The sequence below is a fragment of the Catharus ustulatus genome, chromosome 2 (genome assembly GCF_009819885.2).
Source record: "Catharus ustulatus isolate bCatUst1 chromosome 2, bCatUst1.pri.v2, whole genome shotgun sequence".
In the NCBI taxonomy this organism is placed as follows: domain Eukaryota; kingdom Metazoa; phylum Chordata; class Aves; order Passeriformes; family Turdidae; genus Catharus; species Catharus ustulatus.
Window position 1 is genome coordinate 120265242 of NC_046222.1, and position 22460 is coordinate 120287701.

General features: G+C 43.6%; 1 protein-coding gene across 1 annotated transcript; it reads left to right on the forward strand.

Moving 5' to 3' along the window:
- Positions 1 to 1002: 1002 nt before the first annotated feature.
- On the forward strand, positions 1003 to 21782 carry TMPRSS2 (transmembrane serine protease 2). The gene is made up of 15 exons (XM_033053619.1): positions 1003 to 1039; positions 6960 to 7116; positions 8239 to 8309; positions 9356 to 9554; positions 9813 to 9896; positions 11106 to 11225; positions 12458 to 12587; positions 13578 to 13688; positions 14481 to 14524; positions 15478 to 15652; positions 17153 to 17328; positions 18312 to 18407; positions 19008 to 19150; positions 19760 to 19912; positions 20127 to 21782. The coding sequence occupies exons 3-15, from the start codon at positions 8295 to 8297 to the stop codon at positions 20136 to 20138; spliced, it is 1458 nt and encodes a 485-aa protein (XP_032909510.1). The 5' UTR covers positions 1003 to 1039; positions 6960 to 7116; positions 8239 to 8294; the 3' UTR covers positions 20139 to 21782.
- The last annotated feature ends 678 nt before the right edge of the window (positions 21783 to 22460 follow it).

The window sequence follows — 22460 nt, forward strand, 5'->3', positions numbered from 1 at the left end:
TAAAATTTTATAACATAAGTTTAAAGATGTTTTAGACAATACCCCTTATATTTTTGTACCACGGGGTCTGCAGATTCATAGCCCTCTCTGAACAAACACATGGACCTGGAAAAATACTGAAGGTATGATCTTGGTGTGCTTGATGTAATTCCTTGATATTCATTAGGAAATATAAACAAACCCAGACACTTGCATGCCAAACTTGTGTACTTTGCCTTATCTGCAGTCCCCACACAGAGATGTTAAACGCAGCATGCAGCAATACTGCAACTAAATCAGAGCTGTTATTAACAGTGAGTGGAATTTCTTCATTTGAGAACTTACTTTTCCAGTAAGTGCTACTCTGAAGTTTTGGGATGTAGTGGGATTTTTTTTTTTTCTTTCTTTTCTTTGGCAAAGAAAAGCCCTCCCTTGCTGTAGGTCTGCCTTACAGGTGGCACAGGTCACCAGAGCGTTGTAAGTAACGTAACCATTGAAGTGGCAGTAATTTTCCGGAGTGCCCCGTTATTAAATGACCCTAAAAAAGCCCAAAGAAAACAGAAATCATTTTCCCCAGCCGGTATTTTTCAAGCAACCTTTATCAGCTGCTGACCTACCCTATTCAGGGAAGTGTTGTGACTCCTCATTTGCCTGCAACACCCTGACACAGAGGCCAACAGGCACCCACGGGCGACTTCAAAAAGCGGGGCACAGCCTCAACACGCCGGGCTGGAGCAGCGAAAACCAAACCCGGGGATCTGACCCGGGGAGGGGGCACAGCCACTGCCTCCCCTTTTTGGGGCTCCGTCCGAATCCTTGGCGAAGGGAAGGGAAGGGAAGGGAAGGGAAGGGAAGGGAAGGGAAGGGAAGGGAAGGGAAGGGGAGCCCAGCCCGTGTCCCCCCGGCCCGCTGCGGTGCTCGGGGCGGGTCCATCACCTGCGGGCACCTGCCCCAGCCCCTGCCCCGCACCTGGCTCCTCCCCGGCCGCTCCGCCCGCTCTCCCGGCTCCCTCGGCCGCCCTCCATCCCCTTCCCGAGCCCTGCCGCTCCCGCAGCCCCAGGTAAGCGCTGCTTTCCGTCCCTTCTCCTCGGGATCCGCCTGGGGCCGGGCGGGGAGGGAATCGCCGTCCGAGCTGCGCCCGCTGTTTGGCTTTAAACTGAGAAATTTCGGCTCTGGGAACCCCCGTCCTGCGGGGGAGGAGGCGCTGGGTGATGGGAAACGGAGAGAGAACGCGGCTTGTTCTGCCCTGCTTCCCCTCCGCTCCCGGAGATGGAACGCGATAAAGCTGAGCTTTCCCCAGGGCCGGGTGTGGGGGAAACCGGGAGCCAAAGGGAGGAGGTGGATGGGGAAGCCGGGATAGCCGGGAAAATCGGGAGCCAAAGGCGCGCGGAGGAGGTGGATGGGGAAGCCGGGATAACCGGGAGTTAAAGGCGCATGGAGGAGGTGGATGGGGAAGACAGGATAGCCGGGATAACCGGGAGCCAAATGCACACGGAGGAAGGAAGGAGGTGGATCGGGAGGCCAGGATAGCCGGGATAATCGGGAGCCAAAGGCACATGGAAGAGGTGGATGGGGAAGCCAGGATAGCCGGGAGCCAGACACACACGGAGGAGGTGGATGGGGAAGCCGAAATAACCGGGATACCGGGATAACCGGGAGCCAAACACACACGGAGGAGGGAAGCAGGTGGATGGAGAAGTCGGGATACCGGGATAACCGGGAGCCAAACACACACGGAGGAGGGAAGGAAGGAAGGATGGGCGATGTGTGTTTGGTGATAACGCGGTCCGACAAGGTGCGCAGGGCTCAGCCGCCCCGCACCGCTCCAGGTGGAGCTTGTCCATCTCTAGCCCTGGTGATGAAGGGTGAAAGATTGGGCAACTTCCTCAAGGTCACCGAGCGAGCAGAGAGCAAACCAGCACAGTGTTTAGTTCTGAGGTCTCTTCAGCGTGTGTTAATGCACTGGGTTCAGCAAAAGCGCTAATTTCGGGTGAAAGTTGGCACAGCTCGTCAAGTGATTTTGGAAAAGTAGCTTCCAGAAGAGCTGTACCGTTGAAACTTCTGTGCCAAAGTTTTGCATGAGAAAGTCAATCCAGTCCACACCTCCTCGCAGGTGGTTTTGTGTTCTTTGCTTACCTGGACCTCGAATCTTAACCTCAACTTCCTGGCTGAGTGGATGGGTGTCTGTGAATTTAAGGGAGCAATGTCACGCTGAGTCTTTGTCCTAAGTGGCCTTGTTTGTCCTGAGTTAAGTGACACTAATGGCTCCAGTGTTTAGAGAAAGTCAAAGGAAGCAGCTTGGATTGTTTGCATCATCCAGGGCAATATTCGGTGGGGAAAGAGGTGGATGTTGTGTTCGGCATAGATCACTGCACTGGGAAAATGGCAAGTTGTGGCTTTTACCTACAGGTGTAGATGTAAACCAAAAGACAGGTGAGCTAAGATAATGCTGATGTCAAAGCAGGACTTCGTGTGCCTTTTTGTCTTTCTTCCTTTCATTCTTAAACTGTTAAAATTTATTCTGGTTCACAGGGCAGTCAACCTAGAGCAAAATTGTCAGAGTAGCCTAGCCTGAAATTGGAAATAAGCTGGAACTACGTTCCTGGATGTTGATGGAAAAACAAAGCAACGCATTATTCTAGGATGCTGGTCTAAATATTTTTCTTGGAGTTGCCAGTCCTGAAGATATGGGCTTTTCCTCCTGTGCCAGTCCAGGGCTGGTCCATGCTGAGCAGCTGCAGTGCCACAGTTTCTGGCAACACAAACCTCCCCGTGGAGTGAATTCAAACCTCCTGCCAGCAAGATTTGCTTTTCACTCTTATCTGCCATAGACCTCTTAGAAGTGGTTTGCAGCTCCTCAGGATCTCTAGGTCACAGGTTAAAAAAATTGCTGACCTGACAGGTGTCTAAATAAGTCTGGCCTGTTAACATAGCTGGGTTTTATTTTCCTGTAGTGTGGGCAGTACTGCCACCTTATTCATGTCATATTAATTTGCAGCTCAAATATGGTGAGCAAGTGTTCTTGAGAAGTTGTCAGTGACTTTCAGTGACGTAGACAGACACTTGATTTTAGCCAGAAGGCAACAATCAAATATGAAGAAGATTAGCAAACATGCTTCTGCCAGAAAGTTATTTGCTTGTGGCTTGGAAGAAGGGCAAGGGCAGGACTTGGGATGCTGTGTAGGGGAGGTAAGAATCCAAAGCCAAGCTGGCTGGTGCTGCATCCTCCAGCTCCTCCTGTGATCTGCTCATGGGTGCTGTGATTTCCAGTTGTTGCCTGAACAATGGGTCCATCTCCTACCACACAGCCTCTGGCTCTTCTGGGCTCTTGCTCCTTTCTGTTTCAGAAATGGTTGGTTTTGTAGGGTCTTGTGCCACTCACCATCCACTCAGTGAAATGAGAAGAAAGAAAAGAGCATTTCAGCCTCATTCCTCACCCCCCTGTTCCCAACAAAGCACATGATTTACTTGTGACAAGACTGAGTTTGAAGACAATGTCTGTTTTCAGACAGATGATAATGATAATCATCATCAACATCATAGACGATTCTATGAGTATTATATGGTATTATGAGTATGGCATCCTATAACTTTAAAAAATGTGATTGCTACACTCAGATTTTTAATGCCTCCTTTTTTTTTTTTGCATGTGGACATAGAATTAATCTTGGTTTCCTGGCCTGGGGAATACAGCTGTGGATTTCATTGAGCCACTGCTGATAGTGCTTATCAAGAGGGACTGCTTTTTAACACCTCTTGATAAGTAGTTGTACAGAATAATGGCATTTTAGGAGCTAATCTAGAATAGCTTCAAAACTATTTCTTAGGAGCTGTGAGACGGACAAGGCTTTATTTTTGGCAACCTTTCATGTAAATATTTGCATAGTCTCACCAAGTTCTCTGAAATACTTGAGATGTTATTGCACAAGCACGCTGAGTAGAGCTCACCTCTGCTGAGAAGATTTGTTGAAAGGCCAGGACACTGTAGGACCCTGATTTTCATGACTTTGAGACATTCAGTCAATTTGTCTTTGATCTCTACCAGGTGATACATGGAGTAAATTAAAATCACTTTTTAAAAATCATCGCAATAAAAATACTCAGTGCCACTTCCTGAAGAAGGGTCAAGGAAATCTTGTTAATGAAATGGGATGAAAAATCTTGTTTAGCTCCTTTCCTTTTTCGTTCATAACTGGATTTTTTCTAACCTTTCTATACTCCATTTGCACGTCATGATAATTTTTAATACTGATTGTTAAAGAGGAATCTTGACCATGTTTATTTACTCTTTAGTGGCAAGGCTGGAACAGTCCTGTGAAATTGCTCTGTGAAAAGATCATGAAAATGAATCTGGAATCACCTCTTTGCTTGTGTTCCCTCTTTTTTTTTTTATTTTATTGCCTCACTAACCTTTCCTCCACACAGTCATCATGGTTATATTGTGTTCATGGTTGTGTGGCTGAAACGTCTAGGAGGCCATAAAATGGTTGGAAATGAAAAGAAAATGAAATTATATTCCCTTTCTAGCGTCATCAGTGCCATAATGTGTTGTCTTGCCCTTTAAAGTTGAGCTTTGTACTGAAATTACTCCTCTGAGTAATTGTCAATGAGTTCTGTTGGTTTGCTTGATACAGGGAATTTTTGGATGTGATGCAGTGTGCTAGGTTAATGTAGAATATTTGGATGCTTTTAGAAGATGGACTTGGCTTCATTCATTTGGTTTTTGACTGCTCCGTCCTCTTACATCTTTCTTGTTTACATGTGGTTGCTTTTAGGTCTACCTGTGAAGAACTAGTTTGTGGTTTTATTTATTTATTTATATATATATATTTTTGTTCTGGCTTTCAGTTGTTGATAACTATCACAGAGCTTAGCAAACAGCTGATGTTTCTGGTTCAGGAAGCACAAAACAGTGATTGGAGCAATATGTAAATGCATATTGCCCATATAACTCTGGCTGCCCTGCCAGCTGAATTCCCAGTGTTGAATTAGGATATCTGGAGGTAATTATTCCATCCTATTGACTTGGGCATGGAAACAGCCTATAGGGATCTCTGTGTAAAAGCTTGTGGAAACCAATTAACCATTATGACATGGTGTGTGCTGAGGAAGTCCTGTTATTTCTTGCATGGAGGGCTGGGGTAAAAGGCAGCAGGTCTGATTACAAAATCCTGCTTAGACCTTTAGGGTTTCTCTGCCTTTCATTCTGTCCCTTGCCTTTTTGGGATGTTGGTTCCTGGCCAGCAAAGGACACAGGAGGTGTGAGGGCCATGAGCTGATGCTGCTGTAATGAGGCAAAACCAAGGTCTCATTTTTGCCCAGAATTCACCAAAATTCAGTGAGGGGTTTAGGAGCACATGGTGGTGAGGACCATGTACAGCTGAGCAGCACAACTCTGTGCTTGATGTTTCCTGTGGTAGGGAGGAGAACAAGCCTTTGGAGGGCTGAGAGTCTGGAAAGTCCATTTTTGATTAAATAGGATGTTGTCAAATGAAGTACAGACCAACTGTGCTGTAACTTTTACTTAAAGACCTGATTTGCAGAAATCTGTAGAAAAACTAATGAAACCCCCCCCCAAAAGCTATTGGATTTAATTGGTTTTGAATTAATCTAATTTTTTTGGTTTTTGTATTGTTGTTTGGCTATGTTCCTTTTTTTTTTTTTTCATTTTTGACAAATTTACTGGAAATAGTGATGCCTTTCTTTAATCTTAATGACCCATGACATAACATTAACACTCCTAAGGCATATGTAAGAAGCTCAGATACTTCAAGAAGCAGCTGCCAGCTGTGAGGCAACTCATTTTGCTTTACTCATCAGTGAACTCTGTCAGTAGTGGCTTTTTACTTTGTCCCCTCTGTCACTAGAAGCAGTGGCTTTATTCTTGTACTTTGAGTTATGAAATAAAAACACACTCAGTTTTTAACCTTCTGTGCTGCTGGAGGTCTAAATGCTGGTTCTGCTCCATCCATACTGGCACTTTTGAAATTTAGGGGCTGGACTGCATAGGACTGATGGGTCTGGAAGGTGTTAGCAAGCCAACCCTCAAACCTCTGGTACCCTGTGACACCTTGAAGCCTGCTCTGGTGGGAAGATCCACCCCAGTTCCCTTGCCTGGGATCTCCAGCTTCCTTTAAGGGACTGCTGAAGTTTGTTTGCACCCAGTAAAGTGCTGTAATATCTCAGCAGATATCAAGAGGAATGAGGGCAGTAAGAGGGAAGGACAGTTGTGTATTCCTTCTGAACTCTTCTGCATCATCAGAGTGCGTTTATGACACTTAAAAATGGGCTATTTAAATTTGTCTGATGTGTGAGGTGAGTTAGAGGCCAAAGAGGACTGAGATAAGGCAGACCAGTCCCTTCCAGCTCTCTAGTTTTTGGGATGGGGAGTGTTTGACAGGTCAGTTTGGTTCTCCATGACCCAGCTTCCTTATCTGAGAAGTTGTTGCAGTTCCCTTGATGTGTTTGTAAAACAACTTGAAGTGTGGGAGTGATGTGTGCTTAGGAAAACCAGATTATATCATTATTGGATGCTACAGATTGATTTTTGCCTTAAACATTTGCATAGTGGTTGTGGTTTCATGCAGTTTTAAAACACTGGAAAATGTGTGTAAGTAATACCATGGAAGTCTGTATTTACCTATGAGTTCCTGTATTTTATAGCAGGGAAACTGTTATTAATCAGAAGCTGGATAGGAAATAGATTAGCAAGAACTAAATTGGGAGTGATGGTGGAAAACCAGCTAAACAAGAGAGAGAGTTTTTCCTCAGTTCATTAGAAAAAGAAACCAAAACCCAACAAATCAAAAACACTCCCAGAAACTCTTAGAAAAGAGGGACTAACACTCTTCCCTGTTAATTTGCAAAGCCTTTCAAATGGTAATGTAAAATAAGTATTTGGGATGTTTTTTGGTCATAGTCCTTCAATTCTCTCTGGTATCACTAAACCTCCTAACCCTTTTATTCCTTCCCTTTTCCAGAGAACAAGGAGCAGAAATATCCTCCTGTGATTTATTTGTTTCTGAGTCTGGGCAGAGCTGCACTTCCCACCTGCTGTGAGGAGCTGGGCAAGGATGGATGGGACATAAAGCAAAGCAGAAGTCCTGGAGCCTTAGTCACCAGTCTGATGGACTTTCAGTAAGTAGGAGTAAGACTTGTTTCTCACCTGGCTGCCACACTGATAAGTTCAGTGGGGCATTATTTACCCTGATAAGCAAATACCAGCCTTGCTGAAGTGTCACAAAGAATTGGTGTGCTTGAGGGGCTGAGCAGCTGTTGAAATCTGCTTCAGTGGCATTTGCAGTTCTGTTTTGGGCAAGATGATGCCTTGATAGAGGCTCTAAAAAATAACCTATTACTTTGGGCTGAATGATGTTGTGTCTTTGCACAGCTGCAATGTGCAGGGTTTTGCTGTACAAGATAAAGGTATTGCTCAGTATTTCTGAGCATTTTTTTCTTGTAGACCAACATGAGAGGACTCAGAAGATAGCAGCATTTATTAGAATGGTTGCTTGTGGAGGTGTATAACTGCTCATTTTAGACCTGCACCAGCAAACATTTCTGTATTTCTTGTGTGTGTGGCAATCAGTGGTTTTGCTCAATGTTAACGTTTAACTTTAAAATAAACTGCTGGATGCTCAGAACATTCGATGCAGAACCTCTCTTTTACCCTGTTTGCCAAACTTCCATACTGTTGTGGCACAGTCCCCCTGCTGTGCTTCTCTCCCTGGTTTTGGTGCAGTGACTACAACACAGAACTAAGAAAACAACCGCATAGAACACGTAAGAGTGAAAAAAACGTGGCTGCAAGTTGTGCTCATCATGAATTGGTTGAATTTGTATTTCCTGATGCTTTGCTGGTTTCTGTGCCATAAACCTCAGGGTGACACATGAGCAAGTGCTGAGAGAGGCAGGAGGACGTGGTACTGACACCGTGTGGGTCGCTGCCAGGAGATTCTGACTCTTGCTCTGCCAGCGAGAGCGAGCACTGACTTGACCTTCTCAGTTTGTGCTGCCCTCGTGCTAATGAATAGGTGCCACTGTATAATCCTCAGCCTTGTGTTGAGAGGCTGCTGAGATCTCATTTCATGCTGCACCTTAATTTGTACCCTCTTTTCAAACACTTCCGCTTGTTGGTTTGGCTTTTTTTAAAATTTATTTCCCCCTCTGCAAATCTGGCCTTTTTCCAAAGGGAAAACTGACAAAAAGCTGGACAAAGCCTCCAGTTGTGATTGTTTTCCTTTTTGTTTGTTTGTATAGGTTCACACTTTGCTCCCCAACACTTGAATTGTTTCTGTACTGTTGACAAAGGAAAAATGACCTCCGCTCTAGTAAGTAAACAAAATATTCACAATATTCCTCTCTGTTTTTTTTTATTTTAATATGGTTTAATTTCTTTACACGTAGCAGCCCATCCTGATTAACAAGTCTTTTAAAACATGGACTATTTGTTGTGTTTCCTTTTTGGCAAAAAGATGCTGTGAGGCAGGTGTAAGGGGCTCAAATTAACCAATATTTCAATGCTCAGGTACTTTTAGGGGAGATTTATTCTTTTGAGCACATCCTTTTGATTTATTTAAGCTTGTTTTGGTGGGATAGGTTAGAATGGCTTCTAACTAGTTCTCAAAGCTCTCCCAGGATAAATATTCCATGACCTGTTGCAGGCCAGTGTGTGTCAGAAATAGCTTGGATGTACCTGGTGTTGTCACAGCACGAAATGGGGCAGTAAGCATTTATCCTGGACCTGGACAAAAGCTGTTCCTTGTCAGCATTTCTTTCTGTGATGGTGCTGCCCACAGCTGCCCTTGCTGTTTATTTCTACCCTGTCAGACCTCCCAGGGCAAGCGTTTGTGCAAAACAGCTTGGGAGGGCCGGGCTCAAGGATCCTCCTTAGGCTGGGCTCAAGGATCCTTCCTGGGGCCGGGCTCCAGGATCCTTCTTAGGCGGGGCTCAAGGATCCTCCTTAGGCCGGGCTCAAGGATCCCTCTGGGGCCGGGCTCAAGGATCCTCTTGGGGCTGGGCTCAAGGATCCTTCTTAGGCGGGGCTCAAGGATCCTTCTTAGGCGGGGCTCAAGGATCCTTCTTAGGCGGGGCTCAAGGATCCTTCTTAGACCAGGCTCAAGGATCCTCCTGGGGCAGGGCTCAAGGATCCTTCTTAGGCTGGGCTATGGATCAGGAAACTGATCTTGCCAGAGCTTTTATGACTCAAACCGTGAGGTTTTAGGCATGTTCTGTGACTCTCTCTGTCTGTGTGACCTGGAGTCACTAGTAAGTGTTCTCTGTGTGTATTTTACGGAGCAGGGCTCTGGAATTCTGTCCTGGTGGCAACTTTGCTTCTCACCTTGTCCTGTTTCCCTCCTCCCCACCCACCCCTCAGGGTCCACCACCGCCATACTACGAGAACAGGGGCTTCCAGCCCGAGCCCCACTACGCTGCCAGGCAGGCAGCAGGTGCTACTCCCTACCCACAGCTCTATTCCACAAACCCTCCCTCCGTGCCAAGCTACGTGCCCAGGGTTGCCACCCACCAGTCCACCAGGCCAGCAGCGCGCCCGCCCAGGAGAACGTGTGCAGCCAGTAAGTTCTGGGGGATTCCTCCCAATTTCAAACCTGAGATCTGGCAAAATAACAAAGGAAAGGGACTTCCCCTTGTGCATTGAAGGAGCCTCTTCTTTGTGGATGAAGAATTGGGGTGCTGGTCCAGCTGGGTGCTTTGGGATGGAGAAAAGGCTGGCTAAAAATGACTGATTTTAATGTCAAATAAATAGTGCTGGTGAGTGGAAATTACTCTGCTTCTGAACCTGACTTCTCTTTTCCTCCTTACTTTTGTTTCAGGTCTAAGGAAAACCATAATAATAATAATATCTATATTAATAGTCATTTGTTGTGCAATTGCTGCTTTCTTCATATGGCATTTTGGTAAGTATTTTTAATTTTTTTTAAAGAAAAGATGTATTAAGCTTTTCAAGCTAGAAATATGCATTCTCACTTTATGCTGAATTAGAAAGCAGAAAATTTTTTGTTTGTGGGTTGAGGTGTTCTGGTTTTTTTGGGGGGGGTTTGTTTTGTTTTCTTTTTTGGGTTTTTTTGGGTTTTTTGTTGTTGTTTTTTGTGGGTTTTGTTTTGTTTTTCGTCTTTTTTTTTTGTTTGTTTTGATTTAGTTTTTTCTTCATTTTGGTTTTATTTTTGTTCTTTCTTTTTAATGCTGCTGTTACTTTCCAAATCTGACCTTCACTTAATTTCAGGTGAAGGGAGGGGAGTGCAGTTAAGTGTGTAAACCTCAACTGCAAGAGTGTAAACAGTCAAGACGTGTTTTGTTCTGCTAAAATGGAATCTCTCTTGGAGCAGAAGTCATTTACATCCATTTCCTTGTTTCTGTGGGGTTTTTGTGTAAACGTTGCATGAGCCCAGCCTGTCTCAGCACTCTGAGTTGTACCACGGATGTTTGCCTTGGAAATCATCTCCAGCTGGGGTGGCTGAGCTCTGAAGCAGGGTTGGAACAATTCTGCTCAGCTCAGGTGAAGTTTGCCCTGTGCTGTCTTAGTTTCCCTTTCCTGCTAAAAAAGCAGGAAAATAAAAATTTGCTGTGTTTAGGAGCCTCTCCTTTCTGTTCTGCTCAGGAAAAGAGGAAGAGAGATCTAGTGGAAGATGTCCCTGCTCATTGCTTTGGAGTTGGACTAAAATGATGTTCAAAGACCCCTTCCAAACTATTCTATGATTTTAAGGGAATGCATTTTTTAGGATGACATTTTGTGTTCTTAGGAGCATTTTTTTGACTCATTTTGATTTAAGCAGGGTGAGTGTAATCTTGTTTTAAATGAGAACAAGAATACATAATTGAGGCACTCACTCTGTTCCTCCTTCTCTACGTGCTAATGCTTTGCCAGTGCAAAGCTGACTCCTTCCTCCTTTGATGGTTCCTGATTATTCAGGAGAGGCCAGTGGCCAAAATGCCATCAGCTGCATCACAGACTTGATCTGAACAATCCATCCCCTGCAGTGCAGGCTGGGCTCCCTCCCAGCTCCAGGTTCAAGAACCTCATCCAGTTTTTGCTGCATTAAAGTGGGAAACTCCTTGAGAGCTGGGCTGACGTGCAGCCTCGTGGCTGTGTTTCTGTCTCCCTGCAGTAGAGAATCACTGTCTCAGCTCCCTGATACAGTGTGGATCCTCAGGGGTGTGCATGTCCCCCTCCCAGTGGTGTGACGGAGTGAGCGACTGCCCCAACGGGGAGGACGAGACTCGCTGTGGTGAGTGGGCTGGGGGAGAAAGCTGCACCAGCTGCAGGAGCCTGGCAGCTCACTGCCTTGTCCACAGCTTGCCTAAGCTGCAATAAGGCTGTTTTAACCTAAGCTCTGTCTTTAAGATGGTTTAGGATATGTGTTATATATAGATATATTGAAAAACTGAAATAAAAAGCTTGGCTCAGGGGTTTGAGCTGCCTTGACTTTGAGGCAGTTTTTTAAAGATCACCTTTTAATCTGACTGGGGTCTGTGCAGAACTGAATCTAGAATTGCCTCTGGATGGAACAGTCAGTGGTGACTTCTCAGTAAGCTTCAGGTAATAACATAAACCTGGTGGTCTTCAGTCAGGATTGTCTTCTTCCATGTATTTTGCATTCCTCATTCTCCCCTTAGTTCTTCAACTACTTCATAACTCATTTGTGTAACAAAGCCTGGCCTAATCATTGCTTTGAACTGAAAAAATGCCAAGGGAAGCTGTAGTGAAGAGCTGAAGGTGGAGACATTGATTTATCCATTCCAGAGGTTTGGCATCTTGTGTCCACACTGGAAAACGCCAAACTTCAAATTCCCTCTGTAAACTTTTATTCAGCACATTCTCATGCAGGGTTAGCATTTGCTGGCACCTGTTCCACTCCATTTGGTTGAATAATGTGTTCTTGGAGAAGCCAGTTTCAATCTGTTCTTTTGCTTGAACTATTTTTTATTAAATTCTTGTGCAAGCAAATGCATAATGGGATGTGGAATGTCAGAGCTAATTGCTCCTGGTTACATTCTTGCTCTACAAAATGCTTCTCCGAAGAAATCTGGTGTATTAAGAGATAGTATAAAGTATTTTTCAATATATTTTGTTAATACAAAGTATGTGATATATTAAGAAATATATGGTTGCATAGAGAAAAAATCAGAAAATTTTTATTATTGCAATCTTTTTTGGCAGAATATAAAAGAATTTAGATCATAAAAGCTGAAATGAAAGGATGAATCCTATCTTGTACATTTGCATTTTAAATCTGGTAGTTCTTCTCAATTACTTTACATGAAAAGAAGTAAGGCATTGCCACATTTCTGTTTACTGGATGTTTACTCAGAATTTGAGTAGAAGGGAGGAGCATTAAATTAACATCAGTTATACATGAAGTGGATACATGAAGAGAAAGCAGTAATAATAGCATGTGGTGTTCTTAGTTTCTTTTTTTTTTTTTCTTTTTTCTTTTCCCCTATCTTCCTTTTCTGGCAGTTAGACTTTTTGGACCAAATTTTATCCTGGAAGTTTATTCACCTGTCAGCAAATCCTGGTATCCTGTTTGCCAAGACGACTGGAATGATGATTATGGGAAGATCGCATGCAAAGACATGGGCTACAGTGTGTAAGTCCAACCTCTGTCAGCCTCTGCTCAGACACAGAAAGGTCCAAATCTTCCCCCTTGCTATTTTTAATGAGTCTGAGACTTTGCTGTGAAAATGTACAGTAATTTCACGAGTATAAGCCGCACGTTACAATACAGAGTGTGATAAAAGGTGTCTATTCTATCACCATCTGTTGAGGGTGGGGGCAGTGATCCTGATCTCCCTGGGAGATATTCTGCTAATGGGCCATCCATTGAAACCAGGCAGGGCATTGTTCTTTATCTTTTCACAACCCATCCTTCCTCCAGCCAGTCATTTTCTGCTCATGGCCATTGAGTCCCACTGTGGCACTGATAAAATTACTGCATCCCATTGGGAGTTGCTCCAGCCAAGGGGAAGAGCCCAACATTTCTTACCAAGATAAAACAGTACTGTATTTCTATTTTAATTTCCCTAGTAAAGAACTGTTATTCCTAATTCCCATATCTTTGTCTGAAAGCCCCTTGATTTCAAAATTATAATAATTTGGAGGGAGGGGGTTTACATTCTCCATTTCAAAGAGAGGTTCCTGCCTTTCTCAGCAGACACCTGCCCTCCAAACTAAAACAGCAACTTTTTGTTCTTTGTCCATATATAAGCCGCACTTGATTATAAGCCGCACTTTGGGTTCGGACCAAAATTTTAGTCAAAATGGTGTGGCTTATAATCGTGAAATTACTGTACTGGCAAAGGCATCTCTTCATCTTGCCCTGTTACATGAGGTGCATGCACATCAGATAAAAATATTATTTTAACCTAGTGACTGGTGGGAAGTGGAACCTGACAGATGTTTAAAGAATCTGAGACTCTGGCTGGGCTGCACCACCAGGGTTCTGCCTTCACATGAAAACAAAAATAAGTATTTCTAGTGTTGTCATCTCAGAAGCTCCAGCTTGGCACAGCTCATTGTTATCACTTTTTTGAAAACTGAAACCAGTACTGGGTTTCATAGTGGCTGTTCTGTTTTGCAGAGACACATATTTCTACAGTCGTGGGGTAGCCCCTGAAGCCAGCTTTAAGAGCTACATGAAGCTGAACACAAGTGCTGGGAACATAGACTTGTACAAAAAGCTCTACAACAGGTATCTTTGTTTAATAAAAGCTTCTCTCCTTTCATCCAGAGTCTCTCCAGATGCTGTGAGAGGTGTAGCTTCTGCCTGCAGCATAATGCAAGCACATCTTTCAGTGGGGATTGTTGGAGAGAAGGAGACTGTTTTATTGCAGCAACTATTCTTCCCTCCTTTTAAAAACACAACTGTCATTTTTCCATCCTCCCTGTCCTCTTCTAAAACAAAAAATGTCCCATCCTCTGTGCTGTCTAGAAGGCTGCCATGTCAAAGGTATCTTTAAGGCTCTCTGACCATCAGCAGGAGTTTGTGTATGGTGACAAATACAGCTATAGCATACTCACAGAAGCTGGCACAGCCTTTTTTTCAATCACATGAGTACCCAGCACACAGAAATGGATCTTCACTGTGGAAAGCATCATTTTTATTATCTTTAAACAACTCTGAATGGTCCAGTTTCAAAACCTGTAGACTGCTGTGCCTGCAAACTTCCTGCAGCTCCCTGGTTTAGTTCTGCCATGACTCCCTAAATCAGATCGACTTTCTCTCAAGCTGTTCTTCATCTTGCTTCTCAATAGGCTTCCAAACTTTTTGTGCTCGTGTCTGCAGCCTCCCACAGGACATTTTTGGTGAATGCAAGGCATGGGGGAGGCCAGGTGGTTGCTGGATAAAGTGATGAAAGGAGGGAACCCTCTGCAAAGGGCAGAAAGCAGCTGGAGGGTGGACTTTGCTCACACTTTCTTTCACTGAGTGCCTAAGACCTTTTTTAATTTTTTTTTTTTTTTTTTTATTTTATTTCTCCTACAGTGGTTCCTGTACCTCAGGAAATGTGGTTTCTCTGCGCTGCATAGGTAACTCACTGTTTTTTTTCTAACTTCTGCTGCTTCATGTTTTGAAATGCTCTGGCTGGCAAGTCCTTTTGGACCTGTGGCATTAATTACTGTTTTTGCAGGGGCAAATGATTTAACTCTGGTTCCCAAATAATGCAGTTTTAGGAGCAGGGTGGGAGAGGAGGCAAGGAAGGCAGTGGATCCCCAATCTTTGCTGCCACTGGTTCCTTTAAATGATTTGTGGTGCAGCTCCACATCCATCCCCCTGCAGCTGTGTTGGGATGTCTGTGGCACATTTGCTCTCAAGATTCAGCAGTTGGGTGGGCAGTGCTTTTTTGATGGTGATTCCTGTCCTGGGGAGTCTCCTGGCTGTTGGCTGCTTTGTTGCACAGCACAGAGGTGTCTGAGATTCCTGAAAGGTATAAAGAGTTTATGGTGAGCCAAGGGCAGCAGCTGCCAGGTGGGGTTTGCAGTTTAATGGGGGCCTGGGCAGTGGCAGATTTGGGATTTGGTGTGTGCACCCCTCTGCCAGGGAAGCCCAAGGGAAGCAGAATCCATCTCCCAGCTCCCTCTTGGATTAACCTGTGTGTGTGCCTGACCTTTTAGCAAGTTTGGGTCCATGTTCCTGCACTTCTTATCATCTGAGGCCATTTCATTGTGGTCACCCCATTTCCAAATTTCTGGGTTTTGTTTCATCACATTTCATGTCATCATATCTCCTCTGCAGAGGGTTTCATTCCTTTTCCTGAAAGGATGCATTTCCTTTCAGTAAAGGGAATGAAATCCTGTGATTTCAATGAGCATCACTTGGGCAAGCTTTGGTCCATATCCCTGCACTTCTTGTCATCCCATTCACTTTTAATGTTTTCACTCGTTTACGGAATTTTGCCATTACGTTTTTAACCATTTCATTTTTTCACCAACCTCTCAACAGTCTCTATTTTTTCCTTCCTTCCATGATATTTTTTTTTCAGAGTGTGGCCTGTCCAGCAAGAGCGTGAGCATCATGAACAGGATCGTGGGGGGCAGCGGGGCCGTGCTGGGGCAGTGGCCGTGGCAGGTCAGCCTGCACGTGCAGGGCACCCACGTCTGCGGGGGCTCCATCATCACCCACAGCTGGATTGTCACAGCAGCACACTGTGTGGAAGGGTGAGTCCTCCCTCCATGGCTGCTTGCCTTTCTTCAAGCTGAAATTTATTCAGTTCTCCCCACTTTAAAAATGAATTCCTCCCCCCCCACCTGGCACGCAGGTGCTCGGTACAACATTTTGTATTTTGTATGGTAAATTTGAAGTATTAAGGGAGGATTGGTTCTGGAGGAGGGTGGCTGCAGCTCATCTGTCTGCTTTCTGCAGGAGGCCTTATTTTATGTTTGGTCTTATTTACAAAATGAAAAGGGTGATGCTGAGCACAGATACCCACCCAATTTAAGATGTAAACTCAAGGCACCAAATTTAATGCCAGCCAGTACAATGTTTTCATGGAGATGTTGAATTGCACTGTGAGAAAACCCGAAGGAAACTCCCCTCCCCCAAATTCTCAAATATCACACTGCTGTAGATATCATCAATTTAAAGATGCCTGTGCCATTTATTTCTTCATATCTTCTTGGCACAGGGTAGTAAAGTCCAAGTCAGTATTAAATACAGATTTATATCTATCCAAGGAGCACTTCATGTAACCATCCACAAGAAAAATAGCTGCTGCTTTGTACATTCTTAACCTATAAAAGAGAGTTGAGGGTTTTGTGGTACCCTCAGAAAGGGCAGAATCTGTTTAAAAGGTGGGAAAAGCCACAAAGCAAAACCATTTTTAATGGTTGGTTGGTTGGCTGGATCACAGTTTGAGGCTAAGGCAAGGAAGAAAATTTGTCCTTAACCTTGAGAAAGGAATGCAAGTGTTGATTTCCACCTGGAGATCTTATCCCTCCTTTGTTGTCTGGAACTGAGCTCTGTAGTGCACAAAGCTTTGGGAATGGCAATCAAGCCTCAGCTGGAACAAACCTGGTTTTCAGCCTGGTTTTCAGCCTGATCTTGGTTTTTTGGAGGTGGGGTGACTTGCAGGCACTACTGCCTTGGCACTTTCACGGAGCGAGTTTTAACACTTGTGGCAAGTTTTCTATTAAGCTTTTGTAGATTGTGCTGGAGCACAAGAGGGTACTTAAATAACATCTAGCAAGCATTCTTAACATTAAAAAAAAAACCCATCAAAACCCAAAACCAACCTTAAAATCCCTGGCATTTTCCAGATAGTGAAATTCTTTCACTAGATCATGTTTTTACTAATTCTGGCTTCTGCTGATACCACTGACATGTGAGACTTCAGAAATACCTGCCTGATCACTCAGTCATGGAAATCAAAAGGCTTCACTGTTGCAGTCTCAGACTTAATTTGTTGTGCTGAGTGATTAAGGGGATGGACAGTGATACCTAACCCACTGCACAGATTTTTTTGATATATTTTTGAAACTAGAGCCAAGCTTTCCTCAGGTTACACGTCTGGCAATTTGTTTGTCTTATTCTTCAGAACTGGTAGGCAAATGCATGTGCATTTTTGGTCCCACAAACATTTGACTATTGCTCCTGAAGACAGTTTTTTGAAGGTCCTAATCCCTGAAAGAAAACTTTCAGACCTTTTCTTTGCTCTGTAGGCGACTTTCTGACCCACACAGCTGGAGGGTTTATGCTGGGATTCTGAACCAGGATGAGATGTTTGTTAGAAGTGGATACAAAGTGAAGCTGATAATTTCCCATCCAGATTATGACTCAGACTCTAAAGACAATGATGTTGCCCTTATGAAGCTGGAGACACCACTGAGTTTTACTGGTAGGTATTCTGCTCTTCTTAAGGGAAAAAATCCAGTGGCAGTGAGCACACCTTTAAAAGTTCTGAATTTCATCAAGCAATCCTTGTAGATACTCATTGGAAGAACACAAAATGACCCATAGAGACAGAGGGTGCAACCTCTGATTTCCTAAGCAGGATTTATTTAAATCTATTACCTGGATCATCTCAATAATTTATTTTTACCTCAGAAGGCTCTATGGTGTTTCAGTTTAGCCACTGCTGCAGGAGCAGACAGCTATAGGTGCAGTGGTGGAGCAACTGATTAAATCCCAGCTCAAGTCAGGTCAAATGATGGTAAAAAATCCCTTCAGAACTCATCATTACAACAAGTTCCTTTCATGAAAGCAGATGTAGGTTGTTTGTAAGCAATACAAAACAGAGAACAAGCCATTATTTAAACTTGAAATGCTTTTTGTCTACAGGCCCTTTGTGTTTCAGTGCATCAGTTTAAAGCTACCAGGAGTAGTCTGAAAGGGATTTTCTGCTGCTGAGAGCAGGGAGATTGTCTGTTTTCCAGGTTTTTGTGCTGCACACTTCTTGGATTTATCAGTACTGAACCCTGCTTGTCTTGTGATTATTTTCAGCAGAGTTTTGCAACGAGCTGTAATTTTCAAAATTTTTTCTTAAGTCTTCTACTGCTCAGAGGAGCTGGTGTTAATTGTTCTATTTAACCTGATGAATTAAGGTAGAACCATTAACTGCTTGTTCCTCGCTTTGAGGTGAGGATTAGGTAGGTCTGAGGTGAAGATTAGGTAGGTCTGAGGTGAAGATTAGGTAGGTCTGAGGTGGAGATCAGGTACCCCTCAGGGAAAGGGCAGCTGGTAAACTTTCTGCAGCTTTGTGCACAGTCTGCCTGCAAGGAATGCAAAGTACAGAGGAAATGCATTGTGTGCAATGGATGGTGGCAGTTTAAATTCATTTTGAGTTCTGTCTGAACATCTGTTATTCTGTTTGTTTTGCAGAATATGTGAAGCCAGTTTGTCTGCCCAATCCAGGAATGATGTTCCAGCCTAACCAGCAGTGCTGGATATCAGGGTGGGGAGCAGAGTACCAAGGAGGTAAAAAGTGCTTCTGGAATATTTTGATCATTTACATAAACTGGTCCTCTTCATCCTATGAATATTGTTGCTTGGGCTGATGGGGCAGTTTGAATTAGATCTGTCCATGCACTGTTTTTTCACCCATTTTACAGCCCCAAATATTTGCCTAGCAAGTTGTGACGTGTGGCATTCAGCAGACTGCAAAGGACCCTCAGATCAGGTCTTGGGGTCAGAAATACCCATCCAGGAGATAATTCTGTGCCTCTGCTGGCAGGGCCACCTCTCCTGCAGCAAGGGTTGCTCTGTGCCAAGCATGTCCTGTGGATGTGGGAAAGGGCAGGAGCTGCTCCTTTCCACCACCTCAGGCTGAAATAGAATGGTGCAAGTAAATTTGCAAGACTGGAAAAGGAAAGGGATGAAAGGGGATTTATTGGTATAAGAAAGGTGCTGGGGGAGGTTCTCTTGACCTCTTGCAGACTTCTCACATCTTAAATTTCCATCCTGCTCCTTCTAGGAACTTTATTTCATTTTTGGCTGCTGGGATTTTTTGTAACAGCAAAGTAATGTGATGCTTATTCTGATTTTGTCTTTGCACGTTTGTGTGTGCTTAAATTCTAGGTAAAACATCAAATAACTTGAATTACGTTGCGGTGCCCTTAATAGAACATTCCAGGTGTAATTCTATTTTTATCTACAATGGCATGATTCTGCCTACAATGATCTGTGCTGGAGACCTGGCAGGGGGAGTTGATTCCTGTCAGGTAATTATTACTAATTAATAGTTAATAATGATCTGATTACTTTTGTGGCCTTGCTAGTAGGATTTCTCTCTCTCTATTTCTCTCTCTCTATTTCTCTAATTCTTTCTCTCTGCTACAAATAAATCCTATGCCCCCAAAAATTAAAAATTTTTATTACGTCTGGTTGAGCTTCTGGTTCCCTTTGGTGGTGCATCCCTTTAAAGAGGAGAGCTTTATTTCATTGTCTGAATGGCTGCCAGTGCTGGGCTCTCACTAAATTCCCAAGGAGGGTGAGGTCCTTTTTAATGCTTCAAGGGTGGTTTGTTACCTGGTACTTGAAAGTGATCAAATGCTCCTCATAACCACAGCATTATTATCATTATTGTAGAATTAATCACAGCATTGTGCTTGTGAACAAGAAAGTCAATAATGCCAATATTACTAAGAGGGATCTGAGCAAATTATTTTCATTCCTATTAGAAACAGATGTCATTTAGCACCAAAATTGCCATCATATCTTGTTTTAGTGGCTCCTGGCAGGTTTATATTGAAACTAAAGCTGTGAGTGGAATGGGTGGTGTTTTTTTCCTGGTGGCTGTGTCACTAACAGGGTGTTTGTGTCCCGTGCAGGGTGACAGTGGAGGTCCTCTGGTGACTCTGCACCACTCTGTGTGGTGGCTGGTTGGAGACACCAGCTGGGGCACTGGCTGTGCCACTCCCAACAAACCTGGAGTGTATGGGAATATGACTGTGTTTACAGACTGGATTTATAGAAATATGCAGGTAAAACATTCAGAGTTTTTTTCATAAATTTTAATTAATTTTTAATTTAATTTATTTTAATTTAATTTTAATTTCACATCCTGAAATATGGTTTTACTTAAAAAATGTCAATAAATAAATGTGACTTGCAAGCTGTTTTGTTGGGAAGCATCCAAGTGATTGTTAAGACAGAACCTGAACTTTTGTTTTCTGTTTTGTTTTATCTTTTAAACAGGCAAACAGATGACAGTGCTCTCCTTGCTAATCAATGTTCCTGAGGACAAGATAAATGAAGCCATGGGGGCCTGGGATATTTATTCACTTTGTGGTTGATTTTATTTTTCCTCTTTGATTTTTCTTTTTACAAGTAACATGAAGGATTGCACACTTGGTTCTGTGCTGGCTACAGTGATGGATCTTAATCAGTGAAGGTTTATCACCTTTCTTCTCCTTGTGGTGCCTGGCAGAGTCATTCTGTCACCTGCTTGCTGAAATGTCTCTTTTGTTGAGTAACTTTTGCTTGATAATCAGGCTTATAATGACAATTTAAATCACAATTTCAGATTTTCGTAGCAGGACGCTGAGACAGTTGGTTTAGTAGTTTTTAAATTAAATGTTAAGTAATGTGAATGTTGAATCTCTGAGCTGCTGGTTGGCAATTTAAAAAGAAATGAATGTGTTTTTTAGTATAGAATTACAAAATGGTTTGGGTTGGAAGGGACCTTAAGGATCATCCAGTTCCAACCCTGCTGCCATGGGCAGGGACACCTTCCCCTATCCCAGGTTGCTCAGAGCCTCATCCAGCCTGGCTGGACCATCCTCATCTTCCCTGGGCAACCTGTTCCAGTGCCTCACCACCCTTACAGGGAAGAATTTTCTGCCTAAAATCTAATGTAAATGTGCCCTCTTTCAGTCTGATGTCACTACCCCTTGTCCTGTCACTCCATGTCCTTGTCCAGTCCCTCTCCAGCTCTCCTGTAGGCTCATTAGGGGCTGGAAAAGGTGCTGAGGTCTCCCCAGAGCCTTCTCCAGGCTGGACACCCCCAACTCTCAGCCTGTGTCCACAGCAGAGGTGCTCCAGCCCTTGGAGCATCTTTGTGGCCTCCTCTGGATGTGCTCCAACAGGATCTCCGTGCTGGAGATCCCAGAGCTGGATGCAATATTCCAGGTGGGGTCTCAGGAGAGTAGAGAGTGAGGGATCTATATGAAGGGAATATTTCATGCACTACAGTACAGGCACAGAAAAAAATAAAAAAAAATAATATATATATACTGTATATTCAGGTAGTTAAAAATCCTCAGGATCTCAATCCAAGTCAGATTGTTGCAGTCTGGCTGACTCAGACCTTACCAAAAGCGCTGTTCTGCCTTAAGCTGCTCTGAACCCAAAGTGGGCACTTTGTCAGTGTGGGATTTGGAGAGGGATGCCCTGGCCAGGGATGCCCCAGAGCTGCAGCAGGCAGAGTCCCAGTGCTGAGGAACCTGGCTGAGCACACTGAAGGTGACTCTTGGCCTCTCCCAGCTGTGAAAGGCAAAGGGCAAAGGTTTCCAGCCAGGCTGGGCTGCACCTCCACTGCAGATACACACACACAGAGACTGGATGTTTTTTACAAGGAAACTCAAAGCTGATGAACTACCTCATTTGTTAAATTTGGCTTCTGATTCCTTAGAGCTCTCCTTTATGTATCTGCCTGTATATTTTTAGCAAAATGTAATTCATATCTGAGTGCCACCTGAATAATGAGGGTTTTGAAAATAATTTATAATCGTGGTAGAGGATCAAAAAAGCCATATCAAGTCACTTTGTTAAGAAGGATAAATCTTTATTGAATGAAATAACTCCACTAGTCTTGTTTTTTCTTTTGGTACCGAAATGCAATTATCTCACATGTAAACACTGCACCAAATAAATTGGTTTTTTGTTTGTGGTTTTTTTTTTTTTTAACAAATAGTTTTCTGCAGTTGTGTTTTGTATCTCTTCACTTGAATTTTTTTTTAAGCAGTTGTTGGATTCAGTGTATGAAGTGCCTTGAGAGACTGATTAAAAAAAACAACAACAAACAAACAAACAAAAAAAGGAAAACAACTCAAGAGGGTGAACCAAGAGATTATTTTAATTCCAATTTCAGGTCCTTGAACAAAGCCAGGGGAAAGACAACAGGATGTCCAGGAATGCTGAGTGTCTTTGGTGGCTGGGTCTGATGAGATGAAACCACTCTGACATAACTGAATTAAATAAGGAGGTTTGGCCTGCAGGCAGTGGCTGGAGGGAGTCACACCCTGTTTTGTCATTCCACCTCCTGCTGCCTGGAGCAATGTGTCCTTGCTGTCCTGGCTAGGTGTGAGATGGGTGTTTCCAACAGCACTTGTGCATTTAGTGCACCTTGGGGTATGGGGGAAATACCGTGAAATGTACAGTAATTTCACGATTATAAGCTGCACCATTTTGACTAAAATTTTGGTCCAAACCCAAAGTGCGGCTTATAATCAGGTGTGGGTTATATATGGACAGAGAACGAAAAGTTGCTGTTTTAGTTTGGAGGACAGGTGTCTGCTGAGAAAGGCAGGA